The 26,553-nt window shown below is 46.0% G+C and overlaps 1 protein-coding gene and 1 long non-coding RNA gene across 3 annotated transcripts in view; both read right to left on the minus strand.

Annotated features, from left to right (window-relative positions):
- RIMS4 (regulating synaptic membrane exocytosis 4) overlaps positions 1–1,337 on the minus strand; it is a 59,469-nt gene extending 58,132 nt beyond the window's left edge. The window contains exon 1 of the mRNA XM_029917954.1: positions 1,290–1,337. Coding sequence (XP_029773814.1) covers positions 1,290–1,337 — 48 coding nt within the window. The remainder of the gene's footprint in view (positions 1–1,289) is intronic.
- A 52-nt stretch (positions 1,338–1,389) lies between these two features.
- Positions 1,390–26,553, minus strand: LOC115273931. Of its 2 annotated transcripts, XR_003901012.1 has the most exons (3): positions 26,155–26,553; positions 2,087–2,196; positions 1,390–1,764 (listed from the first exon to the last, which is right to left on the minus strand). It is a non-coding gene; the product is annotated as an uncharacterized LOC115273931 (long non-coding RNA). The 2 variants fall into 2 exon arrangements; XR_003901011.1 differs by lacking the exons at positions 1,390–1,764; positions 2,087–2,196 and adding an exon at positions 25,071–25,246.

Raw genomic sequence — 26,553 nt, forward strand, 5'->3', positions numbered from 1 at the left:
GGAGGGGGCGCCGCGCGCGGGGGCGTGGGAGCCGGGAAGGCGCGGGTGGGCCCCCTCCTAGCCGCCCCCAGGCCGGCAGGTGTGCGCGCCCCGCGGGAGGAGCGGAAGGGAAGGGTTGCGCCCCAGTCCTGGGGCTGTGCCCCACCCCCGGCTCTGTCCCGACCCCACATTCAGCCCTCAGACTCGCCCTGGATGCAGGCGTCCCGTCACCTACTGAGAGAGGCCTCACCCGGGGGCACAGACAGGCTCAGAAGGGACACGCTCAGAGCGACCCGCGCACAGCACTCAACCTCCCACAGAGACCCTCAGATTAACACATGAACCCGCGGAGGAGCTCAGGCTCCTACACGACTGCGTTCACTCTGCAAGATACACCACAGACCCCCTCAGACTCACACACACACCCGAGAAGATGCTCCCAGAGACTCACTCACACACTCCTAGAGACACTTGCAGGATCAGTCCGCAGACACCCTCAGACAGACTCCAGAGACCCACACAGGTAGATTCGCCTACAGACACCTTCAGACTCTCACCCAAGACGCACAGAGGTAGATACACCCAGGGACACACAAGGGACTCACACGGAGACCAGCAGACACAGTCAGGGCAAAAAGTGGGAACCCCCTTGGTCATGCAGGGAGACTCTCAGATCCACACGACCCACAGAGACATTCAGACAGGCAAACACACTCCTCATGGACATCCTAGAATTCACACACACAGACGCTTGTACACTCAGAGGACACACATCCTCAGACCTGCACACAGACACTCCCCGCACCCCCCATCATCCACTCCGTCGGCCACCTACAAAACGCTGGCAAACACTGGCAGACTCACGCACAGTTACCTTCAGAAACAGACCGAGAGTCACTCAGACACACTTCAGTGGGCACACGCATGCTCACACACAGACATAAACGTATAGCCCCAGTCACTCCCCATGGTGGACATATTCTGCTGCACGGACACCCTCAGAGGCACACACAGACAACCGGACCCACTCTGCCAAGATCACACGCTCATAGGGATGCACCCGCATATCCACCTCCAGGGACCCACAGTCTCCAGACTCATGCACACATAGATTCAGACACTCAGAGCCCCCAGGATGAACATAATCACAATCGGAAACCCAAACTCCCACGGTTTGACCCGGGGCCTGAGGTCCCCGTCCAGTCAAGCCCCAGAGGTCTAACGTCTGTCAGCTGTTCTCACACACTCTTTACAAAAGCAGCCTGGGGAACGGCAAGATCCCAGAGTTTCAGTCCCCACCATGGCGCTACCCTTCTGCGTGGCCTAGAGCCCTTCACCTCATTGACCTGTTCCGTCATCCATATAATGGGGACACCCTCCATTTTGGAAGGTCGTGAGGATTAAGTAAGATAACGTGTATTCGTTTTCTATTGCAGCATAGCAAACTCAGAGGCGTAACAACATCCATGTGTTAGTTATAGACCTGTAGGTGAGAAGTGTAGGCAAGTTTGATGGGGTTCTTTGCTTGGGGCCTCACAGGGTATCAGCCAGATGGAGCTCTTCTCTGGAGGCTCTGGAGAAGAATCCCTTCCAAGCTCACTCAGGTTGTTAGCAGTACACAGTTTCCTATGGCTGTGGGACCGAGATCCCTGTTTCCTTGCTGGCCTTTGGCCGGGAGTTGTTCTTAGCTCCTAGAAACGGCTCTCTGGTCCTTGTTCATGGCGTCTTCCATCTTCAAGGTCAGCATCAGGATGTCAAAAATGGAAGTCAGAGGCTGTTGCTCTTCTGCCAAAAAAACAAACAAAAAACAACAACCCTCTCTCAGTTTCATCTCACTCTGGGGTCAAATTCCAAGTTGGACGTGGTCCTAACTCCTTTGGTTCTGCTCCCTATTTGTCCCACCTCTTACCACACCCCTGCTCACTCGGCTTCAGACCCACTGTCCCCACCGCACTGTTTCCTCTGGCTGAAACGCTTTTCCCTTGTGAGAGCTGTGTGGTTCGCTCTCACAGACCTGTGCTCAAACATCACTTTCTTGGTAAAGTCTTCCCTCCCGACCCTTTATAAAGTAACAACACCCCTTCCTGAAAGGCAAAATCCTCCTTACCCTGCTTTATTTTTCTCTTTAGCCCTTATCGCTATCTGACGCCTCATGTGTGTGGAGCCTGGGCAGCCTCACTCCAAAGCCAGTGCTCTGTCCACTGCTCTGCTAATCTCCTAAGACCATGGCAAAAGGAAGACAGAAGGAGAGCAGCAGTCAGAGGCCTTAGAGAAGGGCCAAGGACAACAGGGCGGTCAGGGAAGCCTGGCCTGGGGCTGGGGAAGGAGTCTCAGGGACCCATGAAGAATGTCTGATTGACCAGGCATGAGACTCCCAGGAACCAGGCCCTAAATGTGGAAAGTAGGCAGTGTGTGCTGGTTAAGCATGCAGACCCCGCTTGGAGGTTCGGATTCTAGCTTTTCCACTTATCATCTGAGTCACTGGGGTGGTTATAAAACATGTGTGCATATTCTTTGACTGTCCTCCCATTGAGAAGTAGAGTCTCTGTCCCATCCCCTTAAATATGGGTCAACCTTAGTGACTGGCTTGTCACCAGTAGAATGCAGAAGAAGTGACATGCATAACTTCTGAAGCTAGGTCAGAAAGTTTCCTGCAGCTTCTTCCTGGCTCACTTGGGGTAAGTGCCCTGGGGAAAGCCAGCCTCTGCATAAGAACCCTGACTGCCCAGAGAAGTCCCTGCTGGAGAGGCCATGGAGGCCCATCTGAGCCCCCGGCCAATGGCCGCCATCAACTCCCAGGCCTATGAGTGAGTGATCTTGGATGTCCAACTTTGAGGCAGCCCCAAGTGACTTCTGATGGCAACTACACGAGAGACACGTAACCAAGAACGGCTCAAGACTCAACTGAGCCCTTCCCAAATTCCTGGCCCACAGAAAAAAATGGTGGTTGTTTTTATCCCACTAAGTTTGGGGATAATATTTTATGCCGCAATGGAACAGTGACCTTGAGCAAGCACGTTCACTTCTTCTGGGCCTGTTTCTTCAGTTGTGAAATGGGGACAATGGCTCCCAGTGTGCATGTCATCACCGAGTGAGTAATAAATGTGGAGTTCTTAGAACAGTGCCCAAACACAGTCAGTGCCCTGCAAGTGTGAGCTCCTACGACTATGGACTGGACAGCCCCATCTGTCAGAGGCAGACGTCCAGAGCTGGAAGGAATCTAAAAGGTCATCCAACCCCTCCCCTGCTCTGGGAGAGAGGGAAACTGAGGCCCAGGACGTGCAAGGGGCTGACTAAAGCCACATAGCACATGGAGGCAGAGCTGTTGGCGTGACGGAGGCCTCCTGGCCTGGGCCGGCGCTCTTCCTGCTGTGCTCCAGGTTGTCTGCTCACCTGGCAAGGGATGTGGGGGGTCCCTGGGGCGACTGCGGCAAAGCTGGCAGTGTGGAGGAGGAACGGCAGCCAACAGAAACAGACTTGGCCTCTGGCCAGCCATATAGGCAATGGACTCCTGGTGTGATTTCTCCTGTCTTGGTGAGCTCATGCCTAAACTTCCACCAATAGGGTTTAGGCCTGTTAAGCTTAAGTCTTTGGTTCCTTTGTAAGTATGTAATTTCCCCGGGGAAAAGCTCAGCCGTCCACTGCGTGTACCTGAGTATGTATGGATAATGTGTTCTAAGAAAAAGTTGATGGTGGGGTGCTTGAGCTGGGGGCTGGGGGGAGTAGTGAGTCCAGAAGAGGGAACAGTGGGGAGTCAGGAACAAGCCCTCAGTGTGGGCCTCACAGCCCAGGGAGACAGACAATGCCAAGGGCCAGGCAGCTCAGTGGATTGGAGTCAAAGACATCCTGCCTGCCTTGAGCTTGAGTGCCTCTCCTTATTTTAGCTGTGTGAACTTGGGCAAGTTCCCTCCAGGTTATCATCCACAAATGAGTATAACTGGGGCCCCCAAGTGGCTCAGTCAGTAAAGTGTCTGACTCTTGATTTCGGCTCAGGTCGTGATCTCGCGGTTCGTGAGATGGAGCCTAGTCAGGCTCTGTACTGACAGTATGGAGCCTGCTTGGGATTCTCTCTCCCTCTCTCTGCCCCTCTCCCACTCATGCTCTTTCTCTCTCAAATAAATCTTAAAAAAAATTTAATGAGTATAATTAACACTCACTTTGCCAAGTCCTGGAGAAGAGGGATGTAAAGATAGGGCCTGGCAGATAGTAGGTACTTAATAGATACATATGTTGAGAAATTTTTTTAAATGTTTGTTTATTTTTAAGAGAGAGTGAGACAGATTGCGAGCAGGGAAGGAACAGAGAGGAAGAAGGAGACACAGAATCTCTGAAGCAAGGTTCCAGACTCTGAGCTGTCAGCACAGAGCCTGATGCAGGGCTCGAAATCATAAACTGCGAGTTCATGACCTGAACCAAAGTCGGAGGCTTAACTGACTGAGCCACCCAGGCACCCCATTGTTGAGCAATTTTTGAGTACCCATCCAGGCCAGTGGTCCCTGAACTCATGGAGTTTATAGTCCAACAGATAATTATGCCAATAATTATTTAATTATAGCATTATATAATAGTTTTATTATAATAATAGCTTTGTTACAATTGTGATAAGTATCATACAAGATAGATATTTATGTGGTGTATACTGCATGTGTGTTCATGTCTGCAAGTGGGGGAGGTGGATCTAACCCAGCCTGAGGGAATCTAGGAAGGTTTCCCTGGGGAGGTGACATTTAAGCTGAAAATGGCACCAATTATGTGCCTGGCCCTATTCTTGGCCCTGAGTGGAACAAATATATATGTATATGTATATATGTATAGCCATGTGTATATGTCTATATATAAACACATATCTGTATATATATGAGAGTTAAGAGACAGATCCGGCTGATAAGGACAGGGAAGGAGAAGCTGGGACAGAGGCACTGCCCAGCTTCATAGCATCAAAAGAATTTGGATGGAGCACCTCCTGTTCCACATTTCTCCTCCAAGACAAAGCACTGAGGGGAGTGACCCTAAATGTTGCATATTTAGCAAGACCCAGGTGCGTGCCTTTCTAGGGAAAGGGAGAGGTGGCTAGCATGTAGCTAAACCTGACAGGGCCCCATTTGCAGCTTTGCCAGAAAGATACTGATGTTGTCTGTGCTCTGCCTACTGGAGTAGGGGTGTGCGCGTGTGTGCGTGCATGCGTGTGTGCGTAAAACATCTCTGTGAATGTGTGCATGTCTCTGAATAGATGGGCATTTCTGCCTATCTGTGTCCTTGTCTGTGAATGACCTTGTCTCTAAACATGTCCTTGCTAGGTACGTGTTCTTCTGTTAATTAAGTCCAGTCTGGCTTTAAATGCAACATGCATTCTGGTCTTTGTATGCCCTGTTGAGCGTGTGTGCATGCGTGTGTGTAACTGGGTTGTGTTAGTTATATTTGTGTATCAGTGTAAGATTCTGTTCTGTCCACGTGTGTGCATCTGCCTCTCTGCATCCTGGTGGGTACGAATTTATCCTTGGCTGAGTGTGAATGCAGCTGTTTATGAACTTGTCCATGTAAACTGGTTAAGAGTGGACTCTTGTATTTCCTTAGCTTAATCCTTGCCTTTAAGTGGCCAATCCATGACTAAGATGATGGGATATTAAAATCTTTTATTAACCCCAAGTCCTTAACCAACTACCTAACAATTAATTTATTCTTCCCTCCCTCCTTCCCTCCCTACATCCCTGTGTCCCACCACCCACCTATTCATGTCAATTCCACTTACTAGCCATGTAGTTTTCTCTCTTAGACAAATTACTAAGTTTCTCTTTATCTCAGTTTTCTTCCTATAAAATGGGGATGATCTAAGCATCTACCTGAAAGAGCTAAGTTGTGGGTGGGGTGAATTAAGTGAGATATCGCATATAAAACACTTAGTACATTGCATAGCACATAGTAGGGCTTACTATATTAATTATTATTATCACCATCATTGTGGTGGCCGGTATATTTCAGCAAATCCTCAGCAGATTTTACTAAGGGCCGCCCCTGAGCTAGAAGCTGGTGAGGCCCTACCTGTAGCAGAAGCCATTGTGACTACCTTCTTCAGTGACCTTGGATAAAGCCTATGTGCTCCCTGGAGCCACAGAATGGACAGAGCATCCTTGCTGTAGAATCCATCTCATGGAGATTCTGAGTGCGTGTGTACTTCGAAAACTGCAAAGAGCTCTGCACAGTTATGTAGCGGGCCAGGGGACACCCCAAAGCCTTAGGATGGCAGTCCTGGGTCATCTGGAGGGTCAGACAGAGCTGGGGCAAAGCCAGGACTTGCTGCTGCATGACTCAGTCTACTGCTTTCTGCTGCTTCCTTCCTACGACTTCGGTCTCTTTTCTCCCTCTGGGGAAGCACCTGACATGCTCTAGTGGCAGGGAACAAGCATGTGGGGGAACAGGAAGCAAAGGGGAGTCAGGAACATGCCGTCTTTACTTCTTCACGGAGTAAAGCATCTTCAGTTACTATTTGGTGAGGGGCATTATGGTTTAAAAAGTACAGAGAGAAAAGGGGCACCTGGGTGGCTCAGTTGGTTAAGCATCTGACTTTGCCTTAGGTCATGATCTCAAGGTTATGATCTCATGGTTCATGAATTCAAGCCCCACATCAGTCTCTCTGCTGTCAGTGCCAAGCCCGGCTTTAGATCCTCTGTCCGCCCCCCCTCTCAAAAACAAATGAACATTTTAAAAATAAAAATAAAAATAAACCAAGAGAAAAAAACTGGGTAGGGTATATGATTTCTGCCCCAATCAACAACCACTTTGGACAAGAAACAGCGAAAAAAAGAAACAAAGGGTGGAAAGAGACAGAACGAGAAAAGAGACAGGGACACAATAACAGAGAGACCCAAGAACAAAAGAGACAGAGGCAGAAACAAGAGAGAGGGAGGGAATTCTTTGGAGTCATGAAGACAGAAGGAATGAAGTCAAGCTTTAGAGCAGATCTGGTTTGGGCCGCCCTTGATCAAGGCTTCACCAGCGGCAACCCCAGGATCAAGATTTTGCTGCTTTTCCTGGGTCACCTTGACCAGCACACACACATGTGGGCACGCGCACACACACACTCACCCAAACTGGGCTGTGTTGTAAGCAAGAAATAAAATGGTATCATTTGAAGTCTTTGAGATTTCATTTTAGTTTTTTTTAATTTATTTTTGAGGGACAGAGAAAGAACATGAATGGGGGGGGGCAGAGAGAGGGAGGGAGACACAGAATCTGAAGCAGGCTCCAGGCTCTGAACTGTCAGCACAGAGCCCAACGTGGGGCTTGAACCCATGGACCACAAGATCATGACCTGACCCAAAGTCAGACGGTCAACCAACTGAACCACCCAGGCGTCCCACAAAGTCTTTGAGATTTCATACATGTTTGTGGCAGCAGTTAGCCTTACCCAACTAATACATTCACTACTGGGTATTTGTACTTCAACTGGGAGAAGAAATGAAGGAGTTGAGGGTAACAGAGCCTTGTCTGGGCCATGGACCATGCAAGTGAAGAAAGCCAGACTACCCAGAGAAGCAGGAAATTGAAAAAGAAGTCTGTAGAGATGAAGCTGGGGGCACGGGGAGCAGGTGTCTGATAGAAAAGTTCTCTGTTCCATTTCTTCATGAGGGCGTCTGAAACCTACATGGTGGGTCGCCTACCCAAACCCAGCTTCCTCCCCGTCCTCTCTTTTTATTCGGGTAATTCACCCTCCACTACAAGTGTCACATTCCTCTTACCAGTGTTTGGTGTGTGCCCAGTACTCAGTTCTGATCGGTGTGAAGTGAGTGAGATTTGGGGGTGGGGGGAGGAGCAGCTTCTTGGAAATGTGCCCTCCCTCTTGAAAAATAGACACTAGAGAGAAACATGACTTTTTCCATGGCTGGACATATTCTTAATGCAGCCAGGAGGAAGCTAAATTAGGACAGAGCTGAAACGGTGGATGGCGGAACAGGTAAAAGAACCCAGATCCTTAATGATGTCATTGAGCCACTGAATTAACCAACCTTGGAGCTGCCCTACTTAGTGGGTTGGTGTAATCGTGCATATATATTTCATTATTTTTTAATACATTTTGGGCCTTGGGCTTTTTTTTTTTTCTGTCACCAAAACCATCCCATGGATATACTCACATGACTATATTTCCTGCCAGTGACTCTTTGACATTCCCTTGCATCTCTTCAATATGTTTTATTCAATACCAAGTAACCCCCAACTCAGCCAAAGCTTCTCCAAGCCATCTCCAAATGTTGATTTTAGTGGCAGGTGTCTTTATTTCTGACTTGGGGGAGAGGGGGTAGATGGAAGGAGAAACATGCGTGCAGGTCCTGGACCCCTGGAGAAGCGCGTTGGGGAGGAATACGTAATGGCAGCCATCTTCCCAACCTCTTTCCTGGCTAACTAACGCACACATCTGAGAGCGCTTCAAGAGCCAATATTTACTGAGCACCTCTTTTGAGCCAGATGGTGTTCTGGGTCCCAGAGAGTGCAGAAAACAATGCTCAGACAGATAAAAGTGTGTGTCCTCATGAAACTGGTATTCTAATGGGGAGAGACAGACAATGAAGAAGAGAAATAAGTAAAACAAACAAACAAGCAAGCAAACTGTAGTGTTTGGTTGGTAGTAAGTGCTGTTGAACAAAGTGTATGAAGTAGAGAAGGCTAATTGGGGGGGGTGTCCAGAGAGGGACCGATAATGTCATGCAGGATGGCCAGGGAAGGCATTATGAGAAGGCGACATTTGAGGAAAAGCCTGAAGGGGTGACTTGTGTGGACAGCTGGAGAAAGAATGTTCTAGCCAGAGGGAACAGCAAGTGCAAAAGCCCTAAGGTGGGAATGTGCCTACCGTGCTGGGGAAGAGGAGAGGAGGCCAGTGCGGCTGGTGTGGATGAAGGAGTAGGTGTCACAACATGCAGTCACCGAGGTGCCAATGGGGGGGGGGGGCAGGTGATGTGCACGGGCCTCCTGGATCTGTGCAGTGGTCGTCAGCCACCGTTACTGTTGTTGTGCTATTCCTTAAGCTGGCTTACTTTTTGTTTAGATGCATTTATTTAAGGCCAAATTTTTATATCACTACTATAAATGAAGAACCAGTATCACTTGCCCTAAATAGAAGGTAACCAAATAAGTAAATAGGACAAATGGAAACAGCATTAAGTTATAGGGAGAGACCGTGGCCTGCAGAAGGCTTGAGTCTGAAGCCAGAGATCTATTTGAGAAAAGGCTGCTTATGGTCTTAGAGAAGCGACAAGACACAGTGGCGCCAAGTGAAGACGTTGTCCGTGAAATGGAGACTGTCTAGTTTCAGTCGTGTGACACCACCTAGAATTGTCTGTGTCCTGCTAGGCAGGGAGCCCAACTGCTCTGGCTTCCTGGGACTGAAGGGTCCCCAGGATGGGCCTTCAGGGCTACAACTGAGACAGTTCTGCACATGCCATCACAGGGGGCCCCGTCCCACACCTTAGCCTCACACCCTCTTGTTTCAGCCTGTCATTCTCCAGGTTGCCCCTTGGGTGGGCTGACTCCAAGATGATCCACACCCCTGGGATCTGTGCCCATGCACTGAGCACCCACAAAATACCCTTGAATGTGGGCACCACCTGTGACTTGCTTCTAACCAGTAATGTGTGACCAAAGTGATGGGATGTCAGTCCATGAGTATATCACATTTGGGTGACATCTGCATTGCTAACATATCCTCTCTCTTGCCTGTCCCAATTTGCATGCTTGATGGGGCAAATGGTCATGTCAGGCAGGCCCAAGGGCAACCTCTGGCCCACAGCCCACTGGGAACCAAGATCCTCAGTCCAAAAGCCCAGAGGAACTGAATGTTGCCAACAATCAGGTGAGCTTGGAGGCAGATTCTTCTCTTACTGAGCCTGCAGATGAGACCACAGCCCAGGCCCACACCACAGACTGCAGCCTCTCAAGAGACCCCGAAGCAGAAAATGCAGCAGAGCCTTTCCTAGATCCTGACCCACAGACACCGTAAGATAATAAGTGTGTGTGTGTGTGTGTGTGTGTGTGTATGTGTGTGTGTGTGTGTGTGTGTGTGTTTGTTTAGGCCCTTATGTTTATGGTAATTTGCCACTCAGCAATACCTGTGACATTCTTTCTGTCCCAGTGCTTCTCTAGGTCCTGCCCATTTGAATGGCTCATTTAAGCACTCTCTAGACCTGAAGCCATTATATGTGACCCTCAGGGAACCCTCCCCTGTCCAGCTGAGGCAGACAGTGGCTTAAGGTTCCAGGTGGTGGACAGAGCTCCATACTTTGGGGATTTTTACTTCCAGCCTGAAAAACAGGACAGTGATGAAAGATCATCGCCAGGAGATGGTGGAGGCCAGGCCACTGGGCATCTGAAGTCGGGCAGGCTGCCTGTAGGGCTGGGTCAGGGCCAAGACTCAGCGCCTTGACTGCTCCTCCTGGCCGAGCCCCGAGGCTGCAGAGTCTCTGTACGACACCACACAGCCCTCCATTCTCAAGACGTTCTTCTTGCCCATCTCATATCTTCCCATCCTGATAGTGTGCCCAGTTCTCTCTTCTGAACCTAGTTCCTTCCATTTGACAAATCATCTGGATAGCCTGCTCAAGTTTTAAATCAAAATAAATGAATTTTATCACAAAAGTAATTTTTGCACATTTTAGGAAACTGTGGGAAGAAAAGCAGCAGAAAGGAAAAATTGATATTCATCTTCTTCGCACTACCCAGAGCCGGCCACTTTTTAACCTGACGTGCTTCCTTCCTTTCCCCTCCCCTTGACCGTGTTTCATACAAGTGCTTTTTTAATGATTCCATACTGTAAATAGTTTCACGGCCTGTGATTTGTTTTTTTCCACTTAGCTTCCTATCACAAACATTTTCCCACAGCAATAAATACACCTCTATGTCAGTCTTTTAAATTACTGAATAACGTCGCATATGATTTAATGTTTTTGCTCTCATGGTAAAATTTAAAGAAATACTCTTGCAGTTCCATTGCTAGACACATGCATAAAGACTTCTCTAGACGAGGAACCACTGGTCAAAAAGATGCATGATTTCAAGGGCGCCTGGGGGGCTCAGTCAGTTGAGCGCCCGACTTCAGCTCAGGTCATGATCTCACGGTTTGTGGGTTCAAGCCCCCAGTCAGGCTCTGTGCTGATAGCTAGCTCAGAGCCAGGAGCCTGTCTTCAGATTCTGTGTCTCTCTCTCTCTCTGACCCTCCCCTGCTCATGCTGTCTCTCTCTCAAAAACAAATAAAACATTAAAAAAAAAGATGCATGATTTTCATGAAAGACTTTAATAAGTATTGACAAATCTCCCCAAACAATATTGGACCACTCTTCACTCTCCAGAAGCCTATGACATCATTCTCCATTCTCTCAAATTAGCTATTCTCTTTGTGATTCCTTTTGCTGTTTGTCACCACATAGCTCCTACTCCCCACCACCAGCAGACATCCACTGTGACGTGTCAGATGTATAAGCATCGAGAAGGCACCCTCAAAACCTCTGTGAACGTATATGTGTATCCTCAAACAGTATATACTACTACTTTATTAAACCCCACAGTAAATCCTATTGTGCTATATATTACATTCTCTTACCCCTTTTTGTTCAGCCATTACTGTTGGTTTTCTTAAACTGAGATCTGTGTTAATTCATGTAACTTAAATTCATTTGTTTTTTTTAATGTTTATTTATTTTTGAGAGAGAGAGAGAGAGAGAGAGAGAGAGAGAGAGAGAGAGCATGAGTAGGGAGGAGTAGAGAGAGAGGGAGACAAAGCAGGCTCTGCACTGACAGCAGAAAGCCCAATGTGGGGCGGGAACCCATGAGCCACAAGATCATGACCAAGAGCTGAGCCAAAGTCAAACGCTTAACCCACTGAGCCACCCAGGTGCCCTGTTTTTTTTTTCAAATGTTTATGTTGAGAGAGCAAGAGAGAGCACACACGTGCAAGTGCAAGTGGAAGTGGGGCAGAGAGAGAGAGGATCCCAAGCCAGCTCCTCGTTGTCAGCACACAGGGCTCGATCCCATGAAGCATGAGATCATGACCTGTGGTGAAATCAAGAGTCAGACACTCAACCGACTGAGCCATGCAGGTGCCCCTCAAACTCATTTGTTTTAATGACTATTTAATTTTTGTCATTTGCAGGCTGATGTAACTGATTGCCATCCCGCTGCCATTGTAACACTGTGACAGTTATCTTCATACCCGTCTCTTTCTCTGCTAGAGTTTCCAAGCAGAAGTGATGTTGCTGGGTAGCAGGGTTGACAGTGTCTCTCAAACTCTTCTGACTGTGATCCATCATAAGAAAGACATTTTTTCCATCACAGTCTGGCAAGGCCCCCTCCACATACACAGGTAAAACAAAGTTTTGTGAAATAGTGCTTATCCTTATCATAAGAAAAACATTCTGACATGTTTTATTCTATTTAACTCGAATTCCTTTTTAGAATGTTGATCACAACTTACTGCACTGATTTCATAACCTGTTAATGGCCCATGACCCACAATTTGAAAAATAATGGATCAAAGTACATTGAGTTTTGGGGTGTCTGGTTGGCTTAGTCAGTTAAGTGTCTGATTTGGGCTCAGGTCACGATCTCACAGTTTGTGAGTTCAAGCACTGTGTCAGGCTCTCTGCCATGGGCACAGAGCCAACTTCAGATCCTCTGTCTCCCTTTAAGCACCTCCCCCACTTGCATGCACTCTCTCTCCCCATCAAAAATAAATAAATATTAAAAAATAAATTAAAATTTTAAATCTCAAAAAATGAATAAAATAAAATACATTCAGTTTCACAAATATATACTTTGGAATTACTCTTCAGAGTGGCTACACTAATTTACAAGGAATTAGGTTCTCATTTCCCTATATCCTAGCCAGCACTTGACTTTTTTTTTTTTTTGCCTGTCTGATGAATCTAAAGCAGAATGTCGTTGTTTTGATTTTTCTCTCTCTGATTTCTAATAAGTGGTTTCTTCTCTCATGTTTATTCACTCCCTGAGTTCCTCAGAAAGTGAGTTTGCCTATTTTTCTATTGGGTAGCCAGATTCTTTTCTCACTGATTTACTACTAAGTTTCTTATATAATTTAGATTTTAATTTTTAACCATCTGTTGTAAATATGATGCAAATACCTTTTCCCAGTCTGTTAATCATTCATTAACTTTGTCTGTGATGTCATTTATTGGCCAGAAATCCATCAGTTATTTCCTTTATGGTTTGGACGTTTTGTATCTTATTTAAGAAATGGCTTCCTTAACTTAATATCATAAAGATTTGCCTTTCAATTTTTTATAGCTTCTTAAAGCATCTGAAGTTTGTCTTTACATGATATGAGATAGGATGTTATTTTATTTTTTCCATAGAGCAAACTCACTTTCCCCAACACCATTAAATTAGTCCATCCTTTCTGGATTCTTCTCATCTGTTCCAGGGGTCTACAGTGCTTGCATTAATAGCACACTTTGAAAAATTAGACTTTGTGATATGGCTTAATATCTGGTAGAGTGAGATCCCCATCTTTGCTTTTATTTTTGAGACTACTTATTTTAGCTATTCGTGGAAGCTTATCTGCCATGAAAACTGGATTAAACTGATTTATAAACTGGTTTGTCCAATTCCTCACTCCCAAAGTGATTGGAATCATTTAAATTGATACCATTACAATGCTGTGACTTACCTTTCACAAACACATCTCCCATTTATCCAAGAAATAAACACCTCCTTTAGTGAGAATTCTCTGACATGGTTGGCCAAGTTAATTTCTAGATAATTCATATTCTTTCCTTCTCTTTTTAAAAAATATTTTCCAATTTAATAGATGGTAATGGATCTTCTTTCAGGACAGCCAGGTTTTTTTTTTTCCTTTGAGAGACAGAGAGAGAGAGAGAGAGTATGTGAAAGGGGCAGAGGGGGAGAGAAAGAGAGAATCTTAAGCAGGCTCCATGCCCAGTGCAGAGCCCAACCCAGGGCTCGAACCCACGACCATGTGATCATGACCTAAGCCGAAATCAAAAGTCAGACACTCAACCGACTGAGCCACCCACGATCCCCCAGTCAGGTTTCTTTAATACTCTTCCCTTCCTGGCCCTGTCTTCTGGATTACCCTCTTTTGGCAAAGAATGACCCCAAGGATCTCAGAAACCCAGGCCCCTACAAGGACCAGGCAGAACCAAGAAAGCAATAATCAGATGGTCAGTTGCCAGGAGTTCCATTCTACTGAGGGTGCTGTGTATATCTGGGGCTCTAAAACAACTTTACATATGAAATGAGGTGGAGAGAATAATACTGACCTGAATTCCTTTCAAGGGTACCACTATCCTGTTTGAAGGGGTTAAACTACTTGGGTGTTGGGGGATGGAGATGATTTGCATTGTTAACTACACTGTTAAATCTGCTAAACTGCAGGGTGCTAGTCTCATTAAGCTGGTAATGCAAGTTCAGGGCCAGAGCTGAATTACTTGTTGCCCCAAGGATTCTTCCTTCCCAGCTCTTTGTCTGTGCATTGCCCAGCCTCTCTTCTAAACAAATGTTGAGCAAACATGCATTTAAAGGGAAAAAGAGTCACTGAATTATTAGCTGTTCTGGGCACTACGCATCTCAGGCTGGCAAGGTACGGGATAGGAAGAGAGCAAGAGGTCCCAACAAGGACCTAGAGGAGCCGGAGCCTCCAGGAACCTGGAAATCAGGTGGACCACCAAGGTAGGAACGAGGGCATAGGGGCCAAAACCAGAGCCCTATTACAGGAAATGCAGCCCGTGTCTGGTGGAACAGGACCTCTTAAACCAGGTAATAGCCCCGTTCTTGAAACACCAGCACTTGTCCCAACAGAAAAAAACCAGCAAAAGACCTGACCAGGCAAATCTCCAAATGAAGAAAAACAAATGGCCAATATAAGGAAAGAAAATGGTCAATTCACTAGAAAGCAAAACAATAAAAGATTTTCCCCCCTTATCTGATTGGCAAGGTTTCTTTCTTTTTCTTTCTTTTTCCTTTTTTGTTCTTTCTTTCTTACTCTTTTTATGATGACACTCGTTATGGAGACAGAGTGGTGGAAGGGCACTCTGACGCACAGCTGGTAGTTCTGTAAATTGGCACAGCTTATCTGGAGGGCGATTTGGCAGACTGTATTAAAAACCCTAAAGACAAGCACTTTTTGATCCAGCAATTCTACTTCTAGGAATTTTTCCTAAGGAAATAATTAGAAGCGAACACAAAGATGAATAATAGCAGCTTAGCATTTACTGGGTGTTCGCTTTGTGCCAGGCAATATGCTAAGCTCTTTACACTTACCTCGGTCAGGCCGTGCAGCCACAGACAGTGAGATGGGGATCACCGTGCCCATTTTCAGGTGGGGAAACTGAGGCTTGACAAGTGTTGTAAATTGCACAAATTCAAGCCTGCCGAATAAGTGACAGGTGGGGGCTTAAACCCTGATCTCTTTCACTACAAAACCCATGCTCTGAACCAGCTCACTATTTTATAGTCAAAAGTATAAAAGTATAAAAATGATGTTCCGGAAAAGCATAAAAGTGATGTTCTACATAGTACTGTTTAAAATAGCAAAAATTCAGAAATAAACTTAATTGTGTAAGAATCGAAGGATAATTAAATAAATCATGTAGAATAGCATGATAAAACACAGTCATTAAAAAGAAGTTTGGGAAAAATTATGACAGGGAAATATTCATGATATATGAACCAAGAAAAAATGTAGAACAGCTATGTCCCATTTTAATTTGAAAAATGCATCTATACCATTTTTATGAAGTTCAAAAGTAGGAAAGACTAGACTATGGTGATCAAGATTAAGGGAGGGAGTTGTCAGGAAGCCTGTTTGCAGGAAATATTCTAGATCTTGATCTGGGTTGGGGTCACAGTGGTGAATGCGCACGTAAATATTAATCCAATTGTATAATTAAAATGTGTGTGCTTTATATGTTAGTTTTCTCTAAAACAGAAAAAAAAATACATAAATGTAGAGAAAAAGCCCTAAAGGAAAATAACAGAAGAATGTTACCAATGACTGTTGCTAAGCATAATTTTCACTTTATTCTTTATATTGTTCTGCACAGTTGACCAGGAACGGCACGGGTGCATATATACACAGATTTTTTTCAATCCATACAGTCTAATACTGTACATTTATTTCCTCTGTTTTAGGATTTTCTTAATAACACTTTCTTTTCTCTAGCTCACTTTATTGTAAGAATACAGTATATAATACATACAACATGCAAAATATGTGTTAATTAACCATTTCTTATCAATAAGGCTAGTCAACAGTAGGCTATTAGCAGTTTGTTTTGGGGGGAGTCCAAAGATATATGTGATTTTCAACTGTGTGGGGGTCAGCGATGTGTAAGAGTCAACTGGTACTTTTTTTTTTTTCAATGTCTGTATTACATTTATAGTTAGAAAAAAGTAGTGTGAAGTTCATCATCAGAGGGGAGCGGGGAAGGAGGGCGTGCACTGGAGAGCCACGTGTAGTCTAGACCTGGCACTCCAGGGGGTGGATAGACCAGTTCCAAGATCTCCAGTCCTGGAACTGGAGTCTAGTCCTGCAGGCAGGACGCCAGGGTCCCAAGGATAGAGAGAATGGAGGAGAGAAGCCCAGTGCCCGGCCCTGCTGGAGGGGTAAGGCTCAGAGGGAGCCCTGAAGGGCCTGGGTTGGATCAATTCCTGCAACTTTAAGTGCCTGCTTGGTGGGTGCCACCCAGAGCCACCCAGTCACAGCAATGGCGCCTGGACTCCTCATGCTGCTGCCAGTCAGATGCCTTGTTGCTCACTGGCGTTGACATCAGGCCTCCAGGGAGCACACAGGCTGTCAATCAGCCTCTTCTGGCAGCAGTAAGCCAAGTCTGCCTCCTCTCTCTTTTAAAGGGACAGCTTTTGCCTGGATAAGGGCACCAGATTAGGGCCCTCTCGACTCTCTCTTTCCATTTAGAGTCCGATTCCAGGGCAAAATGAGAGGGGGTGCAAGGCAGGTTTTGGGGGCTGCTTCCTGAGCCTCAGCTCATCCCTGACAATGAAACCCTGCCAACCAAGAAGTGGATCAAAATAAAGAATTTAGGTACAAAGAAGCTTTGGTATATAAGATTACCTGTGAGTATTAAATACGCCTAAATATAGAACGAGAAAAAAGTAACTGAGAATTAGCAGCTCTTCCTTCCTTACTAAGAAATACCAATTTAGAGGCTCCTGGGGGGCTCAGTCAGTTAAGTGTCCGACTTCGGCTCAGGTCACAATCTCACGGTTTGTGCGTCTGAGCCCTGTGTCGGGATCTGTGCTGACAGCTTAGAGCTTGCAGCCTGCCTTGGATTCTGTCTCCCTCTTTATCTGCCTCTCCCCCATTCATGCTCTTTCTCCCTGTCTCAATAATAAATAAACATTAAAAATTAAAAAAAAAGAATAGGGGCGCCTGGGTGGCTCAGTCGGTTAGGTGTCCGACTTCGGCTCAGGTCATGATCTCATGTTCATGGGTTCGAGCCCCACATCGGGCTCTGTGCTGATGGCTAGCTCAGAACCTGGAGCCTGCTTCAGATTCTATGTCTCCTTCTCTCTGTGATTCTCCCCTGCTCGTGCTGTCTCTCTCAATCTCTCTCTGTCAAAAATAAATTTAAAAAAAAAAGAATACCAATTTAGATTGGGTCCATCAAATGTGCCTAGTAAAAGCATTCCACATTACCTAGCCTCTGTTGCTGCTAGGGCTGGTGTATAGCTTTCTTGAGAGAATCACTTTCTCCTTCTTTTAGTGAAATAAAGACATGGTGGCTGGAGCTGCAGCAGGTATTTTGTAATCATGAGGAAAACCCCAAGAGACTTGCAGAGACCCCAGTCCTGACATTCTTGAGCCCCTGAACCAGAGGCAGCAACTGTCTAACTCTTCACTACTTGTTTATTTAAGCTACTGTTTTCTGTAACTCATGACTTAAGCAATCTCTAACTGCTTCATCCAGCAATGTAAACATAATAACATAATTAATGCAACATGGTAGTTGGGGAAAAGGGATGGGTAAAAGTATAACAATGCCAATGTTTTGGGACACCTGGGGGGCTCAGTCAACTGGGCATCCGACTTCGGCTCAGGTCATGATTTCTCGGTTTGTGAGTTCAAGTCCCCCCATCAAGCTCTGTGCTGACAGGTTGGAGCCTGGAACCTGCTTCGGATTCTGTGTTTCCCTCTCTCTCTCTGCCTCTCTCTCTCAAAAGTAAATGAACATTAAAAAATTAGAAAAAACAATGCCAGTGTTTCACTGCAGATAGTCACTCTCTGAAATTGAAATATTTAGTTAAAAATAATGATGGCTGCAACTTTTTACTGTTTTCCAGAGGGGTCTTTGATGACCTAATATTGTTTTTGGTGGAAGAAGAGCTATCTGAAGTTCAGATATTCTTTCATCTACAAAAATTCTATTAAATCCCAGTCAAATAGATGAAATATCTCTCAAAATTAAAGAAGAGTATTATAATATGAAACAATTTTGATAAAACTATTTCTGATTATCCGTGTACATGCATTGAAAGATGTTAGGCATAAGTTCACCTCATTTGAATTATGCAAATTTCCGTCATTTTTTATTTTGTTTTTAGACTTTTAAATTTGAAATAATTGTAGACTTACAGAAGAATTGCAAAAATAGTGCAAAAAGTACCATCTCATTTACTCTTCACCCAATTTGCTCTAATATTAACATCCTTACATAAGCCCGGTACATTTATCAAAATGAAATTAACGAGGTAATATGCATGATATGATTAACTACACTATAGACTTCATTTGGATCGTCCAATTTTTCCACTGATGTCCTTTTCCTGTTCCAGTTTCCAAACCAGGATACCATGTTGCATTCAGATGTCGCGTCTGCTCTGCCCTGAGACAGGTTCTCATTCTTTCCTTGTCTTTCACAGTCTTGACACTTTCAGAATGTCCTCATTTGGGCTCGTCTCCCATTTTCTCATGATTAGACCGAGATTATAGGTTGCGGGGGAGTGATGTGCTCTTCCTATCACATCATAGTAGGGGCACGTGATTTCAACATGACTTAGACCATTCGTGATATTGATCTTGTGACTTTCTCACTTTCTTCTTTGTACTTTTCCATATTGCTTTAACTCCTATAATAAGTATGTGAAGTCACTGAATCTGGAAGTGCTTCATAAACTGAAGAACTCCAAAAATGTGAGGGTTAAATTTTTTATTTGAAAGAGAGAATTGATGTCCAAGCCTTGATTGGGAGAGGGAGATGGAAGTAAGTATAGCTACACCATCAATGTTTAATTGGTCTGGAGGCTAGCCAGGGTGACAGGAAAAGATAGAGATGACTTTGGAATTTATGTAACTGCTGGCAGAGCAAAGAATTAGAGCCTCTTCCACATAGTTTTCATATAATACATTTCCCTTCCCCCTGTATTCCTGGGTAAGAGTGGAGGCTGCCTCACTAGCCTAGGCAGAAACGTCCTAACAAAAGAGGGCTGATTCTGTTGGGAAAGCGAGTGGATGTGGGAACTAACACTAACCAAGCACCATCTCTGCTTAAAACTCACGCGTGTAACATTCACAATGTTGTCAACTAAGTGTGATGATCGTCTCCACAAATTCAGATTCAGTGAAGGGACTTGCCCAAAGCCCCACTGCCAGTTAACCATCAAATGTCTCTCAGGCAATGTATTGGGTGGGCCAGGGAAAGCCACTGTGTGAAATTAGATCTCTGTGACACCAAACCTGCACTCTCTCTCCTCCACTTCACACCACCTGCTGCTTGGGAAGAACCATGGTCAAGTATGGGAATTCTAATCACGGGGAAAGAGTATGATGAGCTGTGGCGACGACACAGCATCCATAAGGTTCTTCATCTTCCTAAGCTCTGTGTCTCCTCACTGATCAGAGTCACCTGGCATGAATTCTGGGTTTAGGATCCCACCACCTTTTGGAGGCCTTGGACTACCCTCTGTAATCGAATGGTACCAAAGGCCCAGGGTAGCTGGGACAGCCTTTCCCTAGGATGCATCCAGCCAGGATGCAAAGAGAAACAAAAGGGGAGAGGGGAAAAGGGAAAGGAGACAGAGAGAGATGTCTTGGATTCCAGACTCTTCTTCCAATCAGCCCTAAGGCCAGCTCTAATTTTGTTCCTCCTAAGGATAGATTTGAGCTAATGAAGAATCCTTTTTTATTGAAGCGATTCAAGTTTAGTTTTTGCAGTTTGCAACCAAGGTGTCCTGATGAGCACATTCACCTTAATCTGGTTTCTACTCACTCTTATCATCATTGTGCCTGTGGCTTTTGCCTCTCTGGGACCCCAGATCTGTTTCATGGGTGGTTATAAACAGGCTCTGGAGTCAGAAAGATGGGGTCAAATCCCAATTCTTTTTTTTTTATATAGTTTATTGTCGAGTTGGTTTCCATGTAACACCCAGTGCACTTCCCCACAAGTGCCCTCCTCCATGACCATCACCTCCCTTCCCCTTTCTCCCTCTGCCTTCAGCCCCTCACTTCATTTTCAGTGTTCATGAGTCTTTCATGATTTGCCTCCCTCCTTCTCCCTAACTCTTTTTCCCCCTTCCCCTCCCCATGGTCCTCTGTTAGGTTTCTTCTGCTAGACCTATGAATGAAAACATATGGTATCTGTCCTTCTCTGCCTGACTTATTTCGCTTAGCATGACACCCTCGAGGTCCATCCACTTTACTATGAATGGCCATATTTCATTCTTTCTCATAGCCATGTAGTATTCCATTGTATATATAATGATCCATTCATCCGTTGATGGACATTTAAGGTCTTTCTGTGATTTGGCTATTGCTGAAAGTGCCACTATGAACGTTGGGGTTCATGTGCCCCTATGCATCAGTACTTCTGTATCCCTTGGGTAAATCCCTAGCAGTGCTATTTCTGGGTCATATCAAATCCCAATTCTTGCACCAATAAGCTATGTGGCCTTAGGCAAGGACTTTACCTCCCTGAGCTTGTTCAATCGGGTAAAATGGGGTGATAATATTCCTGCAAGGGGTATTATAAGACTTACACAAAAATAATTCATGCAAAGTGCTTAGCACAACACAAATTTAGCTTAGTATTGAATAAATGGCAGCTATGATTATTAGCATTATTCAATTCTCCTTTGCCAACTGGACACAACTTATTGATTACCCAATTCCACGAGACACCTGCTGACCTAAGCCATTTTTTTCTCACCATATAATTCATATGACACTGGTAGCCTATGGATAAGTCCCCCCAGGCATAGGAGTCTACCTCAGCCCCTTAAGTGACAACTTAGGGCTGGCATTCCAACAAACATTTGGAATTCTATGGCTGACCTGTGTCCAGTGGTATGCCAGTAAATATTTAACAAGTAGCGCTTCAAAATAAACAATAACAAAACACGTTTTTGCCAGTTTCCATGGTGTAAGTACTCCCACCATGTCTGATTCCAACTACCAATGCAATGTCACTCAACAGAGTTGGGAAGAAAGTGTGCAGCTGACCCTCATGAGCTAGAGCTGGCCAGCTCCAGCACACCACTGTCTGAGCAAGGTGGAATTTCCCCAAGAACAGGGTACGGGCAGGGAAGCATTCCAAAACATGTCTCCTAGAACAGTGATTAAAATGGTGGAAGTGTGTCTTAGACTGGAGTCCCTAGAAGTAAAGTCTGAAATGGATTCTTGTACAAGTGACTTATTGAGAGATCTCTCAAGTGAAGCCTTTGAGGGGGTGAGGGAAGCAGAATACAACTGGGGAGAAAGGTGGGCAAACAATAAGGGTTTAGCTCAAGTCTAGCCACTGTCTAATTCCAAAGAGAGTTGTCCCAGCCTCAGGCAAGGCGGTGGGGGACTTGTACACCCACTTAGTTGGTCATTGCGTACAGGCTGACTTCCGGGGCACAAATTCCCAGGTATTTCCTGTCAAGGCAGCTCCACTGGCTGAGGTGAATTCTCAGAAGGGAGTAGCCGTGAGTGGTGAGCAACCAACTCTCACAGCAGCCAGGGGATGAGTGCACCAGCCTAATGAAGGGCATCTGGGTGGGGCCCCAGTGTCGTTTACTATGTAGTGATGACAATGCTGATGATAATTTTTATGGTGAAGATGACGGAGATGGAAATACTAGGAGTAGTAGATGTGGTGGTGGTGCTACTGCTGGCAACACTGAGCTCAGCTGGGTTGTGTTGCTGGTATCGATGGCAGTTGGCGGCATGGCAGTAATGGTAAATAGTGGTGTTGATGGTAATTGGTGGCTTGGTGGTGATGGTGGTGTTGGTAGCGGCAGTGGCTGTGGTGGTAATTGGGGGAATGGTGTTGGTAGGACTTCTGAGGGTGACAATGAAGATGGAAAAGGTGCTGGTTATTGGAGGGACCAACTAAACTGAAATCCTTATTTCTTCAAAGTATGTCTCTTTCTTTTATGCTTTGTATTTCTGCAGTGGCCCTGGGGAACGAAACTACTCAGAATTTCATCTCATTGAGCCTGGTGAATGAAAACATGACCAAGAAAGCCGAAATGCATTCCTTTCACCAGTGCTGTCCTGCTGGGTGTGTGTTTTGTTTTAACCATGCACACAGTCTCCAGGGCTGTGATTTTATTCTGTCTGCCACTCTATGTCATGGGTGATTCACTGGGAAATGTAGGGGCATGGTGACTTTAGACTTCTTAGCCCATCAAATCTATCTGCAGTGTTTAACACGCCAACATTATGCCAGGAAGTCCTGGAGATTGCTAGAATGAATCTATCCTGCACTCAACGTGGGATTGTTGTTTTCAGTGAAAGAGCCTCGCTTGGGAGGATGAGGGCAGAGTGACTGACGTGAGTAAGCAGGTCAGTCTCCTGGTGGGGTGTGTGTCAGGGGAAGAGTCTGCAGAGTGGACGTCCTCTTGTCTACTGCGAGCATCTGCCTAGATTTCTCTTCTTTCTCCTCCCTCCCCTGAGGGAGGCAGGGAGGAAGCAGGGGGTGCTCACTTTCCACTTCAAGCACCTATCACGTTATATTTGCAACAAAATAGCTCCCTACATATGAGGTATTCTGGGGCAAATGTAGAGTTCGTTCACTCATTCCATAAATATGTACTTAGCATCAGCCACAAGCCATGCACTCTGCTAGGTACTGGGGACAGAACATTTGGAGGGCGTGGGGGACAAAAAGCTTACGGTTCTAGTAGATTTGAATGTGACTCATTCTCTACACACAGATGAGGAAATTGAGGCTGAAGAGGTTAATTGGTTTGGCCAAAGGGCAGAGCTAAGACTTTAATAAGGTCAGCCAGCTCTCCAAACCCATCCCCTTGACCAATTCTATACTACCTGCAATGGACATTTTGCTGTTCTTCTGGAACTTGAACCCTCTGGAAGCTTCAGGAAAACCACTTTTTCTTTTTCTTTTTTAGATTCTTAAAAAATTTATTTATTTAAGCAATCTTTACACCTAACGTGGGGTTCAAACTCACGACCTCAAGGTCAAGAGCTGCACACTCCACCAACTGACCCAGTCAGGAGCCTCAGGAGAAACACTTTTTCCAACACCATCTAGAAAGATGATCGGTCAAGGCTTCCTGCCCTCTTGAATTGTGGGGTAGGCGTATGATTGAAGTGATGTCATCCCAACACTGCACTCTGCCATCCAGACCAGCTGGAACTATGGTTACCTCTGTTCAAGTTGGTGTTTCAGCTTCACCCAAAATTCTGAGAGCCATCCCATAGCCTTCCCCCACCCTATTTGTTTTCTCCAGCTATACAGAGTCCATTTCTGTTGCATACAACCAAATACTCAGACTGAAACACAGTCACTCCAGTCTCTGAGCCTCAAGCAAGTCTTGTCACCTGCATACTAGGAGGCATAATACTCTCCTTGCAGGAAACAGGAGGGAAGATCTCGGTTCCTTGAGCCAGGCCTTGCCAGCATCCATGTTTTCTAGCACCTTCTTCAGACTCTAACCTCCCGGGAAAAGCAACCCCATTCTTTGCTGGGGCTGCCAGACATGCAGAAGCTGCACACTCAGCAAAAGCAGTGAAGGAGCCGGAGCTATATTTGAGCTTCCCTGAGAACACACTCACGCCGCCTCCTGCGCTCTGGCTGGCCGAGGGGAGTGTAATTAACAGACGCTTCTTCAGAGCGTGGATTGAACAGGTGATGGCTCAGCAAGTTCAGAGTCACAGCCATGGCCAATTTCTCTTCCCCCAGGTCTATTTTTGAGTCACCACAGGTGCTTATTAAGGCCACATGTCAGGCCTACAGGGCAGATGAGAGACTTTTCTCAGAGAATTTGTCAGTTAGAAGTGTATGAAGTTGACGGAACAGAAATCTGACCAAATAAAGCTTTAGTTTTCTCATGTGACAAGACGCCTAGGCAATCCAGGCTGCTATAGAGGACTGATTACAAAGAAGTCTCTTCGGCCTTCTTGTTCTGCTATCCTTAGCAGGTGGCACCACCCTCATTGTCACAAGATGGCTGCTTCCAGAAACCTCACCTACGTTCCAGGCAAGGATGAAAACAAAGGGAATAAGGAAAAAGCTTGTGCTTGCTGACTTCCCCCACCTTTTAGTCTGAGGAAGGTAGATTCCCAGGAAGCCCCACCCAGATGTCCACTTACATCTCACTGGCCAAACTGGGTCAGGGGAGCAGCCTGCAGCTGAAAGACAGTGTGGGTAGGTATTTTAATGGGGCACGTGTCATCTAAACAAGATTCGGGTCTGTTCGTAAGTAAAAAGGAGAGCCCAGACATTGGTTGGGCATCTAGTAGTGTCTGCCACAGAGTTGGGACCGGGAGTAGATGGTTGTGAGGGAGGTCTCCAAGGGCTGAGTCAGAGGTTTTCAGAAACACAAGAGAAGGCAAGTGGGAAGCCAGAGCGAGCCATCAACCTCACTATGATGTACAGAGAAAACCGGGCACCGCATCAACACGTTCTGTAAAGACAGCGTTGACCTCTGAAATGTGGAAAGGTAGAGGCGCTTATCCAACAGTCCTGGTTTTAAATCCCAGCTCTGCCTGATACTCTGTGACCTTGGGCAAGTCACTTAACCTCTCAGTTTTCTCAACCATAAAATGGGGGTGATACCTTGCACAGTTTAGTGGCTCGAACAAGACCATATGTATAAATTGTGCATCGTAGGCATTTGACACATGGGTGTTATTATTGATCTAATTCCCTCATTCTCTGAACGGTGAAAACAGAACCCAAAGAGGGGAGGCAAGATGACCTAAGTCACACAGCCAGAGGTGGAGCCGAGACCAGGGCCCAGCTTTCGGACTTCCGACCTGGGGCGTGTTCCATTTCACCACCGTCTCTACCTGTTAAAAAAAATTATTAACTTTTGGGGCACCTGGGTGCCTCAATCAGTTGAGCATCAGACTTCCGGCTCAGGTCATGATCTCACAGTTAATGAGTTAGAGCCCCGCATCAGGCTCCACGCTGACAACAACATGAAGCCTGCTGGGAATGCTCTCTCTCTCTGTCTCTCTGCCCCTCCCCTGCTGGTGTGCTCTCTCTCTCTCTCTCTCTCTCTCTCAATCTCTCTCTCAAAATAAATAAACAAACTTTAAAAACAAAACAAAACACACCTCTCAGTAGTCTCGGCCAGAGAGGAAGGGGGTGGGCATAATGGGTGAAGGGGACTGGGGGGGGCGGGTACAGGCTTCCAGTCATGGAATGAATAAGTCACAGGGATGCAAGGCACAGCACAGGGAACAGAGCAATGGTATTGTAAGAGCGTTGCATGGGGACACATGGTAGCTACGCTCGTGAGCACAGTACAATGTATAGAGAGGGTGAACCACTATGTTGCACACCTGAAGCTAATATAACACCGTGTATCAACTATACTCCAATCACACACACACACACATGCATGCACGCACGCACACACGCCCCACTCAGTATTTGCAGACTGCCTCTGTGCTGGGGGGTTCCTTCAACACTCAGCCGGGCTATTCACAACTCTGCCTCAGACGCACCCCTGTTTGCACTGAGCTGTTTTCAAGTTGCTTTTTCCTTCGTTTCGCATTCACTTGGTTGCTATAAACCTTGACGGTTTTCCAGAGTTCTGACAAAGTTAGTTCTGACAGTTTCCGCTTGCTTTTTCCACGTTTCTCTGGAGGAGCTCCGAGCGCCTTGTCTGAGCAGTAGCTCCTTGGATGGCTCTCACAGAAACGTTACAGACTGGGTGGAATATAATAAACAACAGGAATTTCTTTCTTACCCTCCCGGAGGCTGGAAGTCCAAGATCAGGGTGACGGCACGGTCAGGTTCTGGCAAGGACCCCTCCTCGGCTGCAGACTGCCAGCTTCTTGGGCCCTCAAAAGACAAGAGAGCCCACAGAGGAAGCACAGCTCTCTGATGACCCTTGTAAGAGCACTAATCCCATGAAAGCCCCGCCCCGGGACTTCATCAAATCTTCCTGAAGGCTCCACCTCCTAATGCCATCACATTGGTAGTGGATGGGTGAGGTTTCAACACACACGTTTGGGGAAGATACAGACATTCAGTCCATAACATGCCTACTCCGCCATTTTGTTTTTTAAAGGCTTCCCTGGTGATTCTAATGAGTAGCCAAGGTTGACATCCACTACTCTAGAATCAGAACCTTGACATCACTGCA

The sequence above is a fragment of the Suricata suricatta genome, chromosome 12, assembly GCF_006229205.1.
Source record: "Suricata suricatta isolate VVHF042 chromosome 12, meerkat_22Aug2017_6uvM2_HiC, whole genome shotgun sequence".
NCBI classification, from domain to species: Eukaryota; Metazoa; Chordata; class Mammalia; order Carnivora; family Herpestidae; genus Suricata; species Suricata suricatta.